The 6,239-nt window shown below is 37.5% G+C and overlaps 1 protein-coding gene across 1 annotated transcript in view; it reads right to left on the bottom strand.

Moving 5' to 3' along the window:
- Nucleotides 1–644: 644 nt before the first annotated feature.
- LOC137643706 (uncharacterized) overlaps nt 645–6,239 on the bottom strand; it is a 321,288-nt gene continuing 315,693 nt past the window's right edge. The window contains exons 4-5 of the mRNA XM_068376405.1: nt 3,772–3,911; nt 645–1,351 (exon numbers count right to left, since the gene is read on the bottom strand). Coding sequence (XP_068232506.1) covers nt 907–1,351; nt 3,772–3,911 — 585 coding nt within the window. The 3' untranslated portion in view covers nt 645–906. The remainder of the gene's footprint in view (nt 1,352–3,771; nt 3,912–6,239) is intronic.

Below are 6,239 nucleotides of genomic sequence, written 5' to 3'. Positions count from 1 at the left end.
TGACTAAGAAACATTCTTGAGGAGTACGGCACGTATTGAGAATCCACAGATACAGTAATGCTCTGGTATACTTCCATCAGGACGACATGGCTTGAGCCCAAAAAACGGATTTTGAGCGAAGCGAAAAATCTATTTTTGGGTAAGATAGCCATGTCGTCCTGATGGACCCGCCCTGCTCCTTTTCAAAATAAATATGAGTGAAAAGGATAGTAGGACCCCTCCCTACATACAGTATCTGTAGCACCTCGTGTATCGCTACAAGGAATACAGATGGCGCCGTGAGCGGCGCAGGGCACGCTTTCGAAACGGGGAGGAGGGATGCCTTATGAACGGCTCCCCCCCTTTCTTATCGTTTTCGTTTTCTTGCCATTTTACCCCTACGAAGTGTTAACTCTATTCGGGGTATAGATTGCTATGAGGCGTGTCAAGAATACGTCCACTGATATTTACGATATCCCTAAGGTCTTTTTTAGGGATACTCGCTCCAGGAGTTAGAATTCTGGGTACCTGAAGGTAAATTCTCTGGGAATATCGCTGTAGTTGTAATATACCCTAGGAAGCTGCCTTTAAGGAACTTCCATCAGGACGACATGGCTATCTTACCCAAAAATAGATTTTTCGCTTCGCTCAAAATCCGTTGTATATGTGTTTTAGGGACAAGAGGAGAAGTGTAGGTTAACTGCCTTTCTTTCTATGAAACCTAAAATATTAAAGAACTGAGCAATTATCATCTAAATATTCTCGAACTGTAAACCCTAAATCAAAAACAGAATTCACAGCAAATCTAATGATAATAATACCAGCATTCTTTCACCTACAGTATATCAAACCAAACCAAAACTGCACTGAATAAACTATATACTGCAAATGGGACTGTGTAAGTACCTCACGAGATAAAACAAACATCTAAAACTGCGTTGTGTTGATGTAATGATTTCTGAAAGCATTATTAGTGGCTATGTTGATGGCATCCACCACAGAATTGGTGACGGCGTAAGTCACCTCCGCTGAGTACTCCCTGGAAGAAGACATACTGTCATCATGTCTTGCAATGGCGTTGGGCGAAGCGGTGAGGGGCGTCGTTGCATTTGGCGTCACAGCGTAGGGTGTCTCGCCCCCTGCTGAGGTGTTCATAAAGTTTGGGGTGCCCCCATTGGGCGTGATGGCGTTGGGCGTTTCCTCGCCCGGTGTAGGAACTTCGTAGATGGCACTGTAGGAAGGGCATGGGGACACGGTGACGTTGGTTTCGTAGGCTGGGTCGTCGGGCACGATGCTGTACAGGACGGGGAGGGGGGAGGGGGGCTTTCCTCTCGCCTCTCCCCCTTCTACCAGTTCTGCTGCAGGAGGGCACCTGCAATAACGACATACTAATTTGAAATCTCTTCAGGATTATTATTTATTTTATGTCTATCAATCATTGATGCCACAAGAACAATAATTAATGAAGAGTTAGCGGGTAAAAAACATACAAATCTCCCCTATATAATAAAAAGCAAGTGTTTGGTTATATATATATATATATATATATATATATATATATATATATATATATATATATATATAATGGGTCATGCTCAACTCTCCCTGTACCTCAGGTAAGGGGGAGAGGCAATAGTCATACCATGGTGAGGTTTGTGCGTGTGTGTATCTATCTAAATATTAAGCAGTTTTTCTGATGGGTCGTGTGCACTAATTATATTATAATTTTCCATTTTCTTTTTGGTTCATTAGCTGACTAGAGGATCTCTGCTGTGCTGATTCATGTGGTTAGAAGATTTTCTCGAGATGCTTAGTTATTTTACGCTGGTTGGGAGCCATATGACCACTATTCTCCCATCTTGGACTCTGCCATAGCCTCTGCATGAATGTCTTTCACTGTCTTGGAACCAAGTGTTCGTGCTTTGCAGTTATACGTAGGTTCTATCTCTCCTTTATATATTTTTCTTTTGTTCAATTATTCATCTATTCATATCTATCAAGCAAGCCTTTTAACAAATATGCCTAATAAATAAACTAATGCTATATTTCCTCGTATTATGCTACTATTTAAGGTACTTGGTGTGGAAATCTCATTCCAAAGTTAATAATTTACTGACAGTACCCGAACAGTAGTTTGAAATTTATGTAAACATATCAAACTAATATGATAAAATAACTATTTCCTTAATTATACCAAGCTCCTGAGAATTCCCCTTACACATCACCCAATGTACAATAGATATTTTACACCATTTTACATCATTGAAAACTCACATTAGAAGGACTTGGAATTATAGATAAATAAGACCTTTATAAATATAGAGCGGAAATAAAATAACATTTGCAAGGGTAGAATCCTACTAGCCTTCCGTTCTCATGTCTATTTTTATCCATTATGCTCCTACTTAAGGTAAGCTACTCGGTGTGAAAATCCCATTCCAAAGTTAATAGTTTACTGACTGTACCAGAATAGTAGTTTGAAATTTGTATAAACATATCAAACTAATTTGGTGAAAAACTAATTTCCTTTATCATACCAAGCTCCTGAGAATATAAATACATTGATTCCACTTACATATCACCCTATTTACAATAGATATTTTACAACATTTTACATTAATGGCAATTCACATTCAGTTCTCGTCTATTCTTATTCACAGACACATTTACAAATTATTCATATACGATCGAGGTCTTGGGCTGTAACAATCGGTCTCCTGTCCTATTTTCATCACCCTTCTTAAGTTGACCAGGCTGACATGAGACCTTTCATAGTTTATATATGACATATCTGTTTTTGACGTTGTTAATAATATATATAGGACATATCTGTTTTGACATTGTTACTGTTTTAGAATGATTTATTGTTAACTTGTTCTCATCATTTATTTATTTCCTTACTTCCTTTCCTCACTGGGCTATTTTTCCCTGTTGGAGCCCTTGGGCTTATAGCATCTTGCTTTTCCAACCAGGGTTGTGGCTTGGCAAATAATAATAATAATAATTAAGTGTTTTACCAAAGGATTAGTCTAAAGTAAGAAATTTCATAGATATAATCCAACACATGGTAACTAAATTCTTGAAGATTCCACTGGGGGTTGATTAGTTAAGTATATGTAAACTTGCTTAAAAAATCAATAATGTGATTCGTGCATTCTTGAATCATTCAATAAATTGAGACTCCATTAGAAGTGATTGTTTAAGTATCTATAAACTTGTGGTTTTGCAAATGAAAAAAAGAATCAATAATGTGATTTGTGTTTACTGCATTTTTTATTATTATTATTATTATTATTATTATTATTATTATTATTATTATTATTATTAAATGCTAAGCTACAACCCTAGTCAGAAAAGCAGGATGCTATAAGCCCAGGGGCTCCAACAGGGAAAATAGCCCAGTGAGGAAAGGAAACAAGGAAAAATAAAATATTCTAAGAACAGCAAAAACATTGAAATAAATATTTCCTATATAAACTATAAAAACTTTAACAAAACAAGAGGAAGAGAAACTAGATAGAACAGTGTGCCCGAGTGTACCCTCAAGCAAGAGAACTCTAACCCAAGACAGTGGAAGACCATGGTACAGAGGCTATGGCACTACCCAAGACTAGAGAACAATGGTTTGATTTTGGAGTGTCCTTCTCCTAGAAGAGCTGCTTACCATAGCTAAAGAGATTCCATTGGAAGTGATTGCTTAAGTGTCTAATAATATTATGATTTTGCAATTTAAAAGAACCATTAAAAAGCTTCTTAAATTCTTCAATAAACTTAATATTTCTAAAGACATACCTTACGCATCTCCTCACGAAGATGACGATGCCCACGAGAGCGAATATGGAAAGGGAGAGAGAGAAGAAGACGATTGAATCATTTGTGTGATTCCTATCCCTCTGGTGGGGTCCTCCGGATGGTCTGGTGGTGCCGGAGACCTGTTGGCATTGAAATGGAATGGTAGAGCTTTCTTCGATAACAGTTAAATCACATGACACTATTAAAAATTGTGTAAAGCTATAAATGTATGGAACAATCTCCAATAGATCTAGTAGATTTGAGAACAATGCCCTCAGAAGGATATTGGGAGTTAAATGGTAGAACATGATTAGAAATGAAACTATAAGAGATTATTCGAGGGCCATATGTGGATGAGATCATGATGGCGGGTAGATGGAGATGGTTTGAGCATGCTTTTCGCACTTCCCATGAGAGATTAGTTCACCAAACGTTCAACTGGGCTCCATAAGGCACTAGAAGAGTTGGAAGACCCAGGCTTACATGGCTGGGGACTATAAGGCGTGAAGTGGCAGATGATGAATGGAGAAGTATTGAATTAAAAGCTCAAGATAGCAACGACTGCTGAAATCTAACAGAGGCCCTTTGCGTCAATACGCGTGGAAGATGATGATGATCATAAATGTAACCGCTTTTCAGTCTTGCCGCACAAAAATGGCTGAAACCTAGTAAACTTCGAAAAGCATATCACCGGAATATCATCATCATCATCATCTCCTTCTACGCCTATTGACGCAAAGGGCCTCGGTTAGATTTCGCCAGTCGTCTCTATCATGAGCATTTAATTCAATACTTCTCCATTCATCATCTCCTACTTCGCACTTCATAGTCCTCAGCCATGTAGGTCTAAGTCTTCCAACTCTTCTAGTGCCTTGAGGAGCCCAGTTGAAAGTCTGGTAAACTAATCTCTCTCGGGGAGTGCGAAGAGCATGCCCAAACCATCTCCATCTACCCCTCATCATGATCTCATCCAAATATGGCACTCGAGTAATCTCCCCTAAAGTTTAATTTCTAATCCTGTCCTGCTATTTAACTCCCAATATCCCGTAGCACATAAATATTTCAAACTAAAATATTTGGCAATCTGAAATGAAAGTAGTCACAAAAAAAAAAAAAACTACCTACATGAAATATTTAAATGATGAAATACATCTGCATTTCTATAATTAAAAAAAAGAAAAAAAACACTATGGTAAAGATAACAAGTTTAATATAAAGTGTCCTCCCCCAGATTCAAGAAACACAAAGATTGCATCTGACATTAAGACGTTCGAGAAGTTAGTGTGTGTGTGTTCGTGTATGTGTGTGTGCGTGTGTGTGAGTGTGTGTGTGTAGACACGGACAGGATAACTGCATAGTTATTATCATTATTATTATTATTATTATTATTATTATTATTAGTTAAGCTACAACCCTAGTTGAAAAAAACAGAACGCTACAAGCCCAACAGTTCCAACAGGCAAAATATATCAACAAGGAAAGGAAATAAGGAAATAAACATAGTATTTTGAAAGTAATAGGTATTGTAGGAATATGTTACTTGAGTTAATAAAATGTCCATTATCCTAATCCACTCTGAATAAAGATATGGAAGTATGAATTTACCCCAAAATAATGAATAAACAAGTCCCTTTACAATACCTTACAGTTTCTTCCTAAACATTCTCTATGGCTAAGTTTTATTTAATTACAAACAACGTCCACTCCTTGAACTTCCTGATCTGATCCGAGAAGTAAGTTTCATTTCATTAAGGTTTGACATGACAGAATGTGCAAACAGCTCCCGTACCCAGGAGTCAAGGTTATTCTGATAATTATGACATTACATTTAATCTACGAATCTTGATGTATTTCATGTACCAAAGATACTGTATATGTACATCTGGTACTGGCCATCAGGTTATATTTCAAACTCGTCGAGGATAATATAGGTAAATGTGCTATGTAGAGACGTATTTATATAACTATGAATTCTTAACTGGAAATAAGCTAAGAGAGAGAGAGAGAGAGAGAGAGAGAGAGAGAGAGAGAGAGAGGAATTCCAACAAGTACTTTCCAGAAAATCTAATCCTGGAAATAAGCTGAGAGAGAGAGAGAGAGAGAGAGAGAGAGAGAGGAATTCAAACAAGTACTTTCCAGAAATCTAATCCCGGAAATAAGCTAAGAGAGAGAGAGAGAGAGAGAGAGAGAGAGAGGAATTCCAACAAGTACTTTCCAGAAAATCTAATCCTGGAAATAAGCTAAGAGAGAGAGAGAGAGAGAGAGAGAGAGAGAGAGAGTAATTCCAACAAGTACTTTCTAGAAAATCTAATCCTGGAAATAAGCTAAGAGAGAGAGAGAGAGAGAGAGAGAGAGAGAGAGAGTAATTCCAACAAGTACTTTCTAGAAAATCTAATCCTGGAAATAAGCTGAGAGAGAGAGAGAGAGAGAGAGAGAGAGAGTAATTCCAACAAGTACTTTCTAGAAAA

Source organism: Palaemon carinicauda, chromosome 7 (assembly GCF_036898095.1).
Source record: "Palaemon carinicauda isolate YSFRI2023 chromosome 7, ASM3689809v2, whole genome shotgun sequence".
Taxonomy (NCBI): domain Eukaryota; kingdom Metazoa; phylum Arthropoda; class Malacostraca; order Decapoda; family Palaemonidae; genus Palaemon; species Palaemon carinicauda.
Note: the sequence above shows the minus strand (reverse complement) of the source record. Positions and strands in the feature narration are given on the sequence as shown.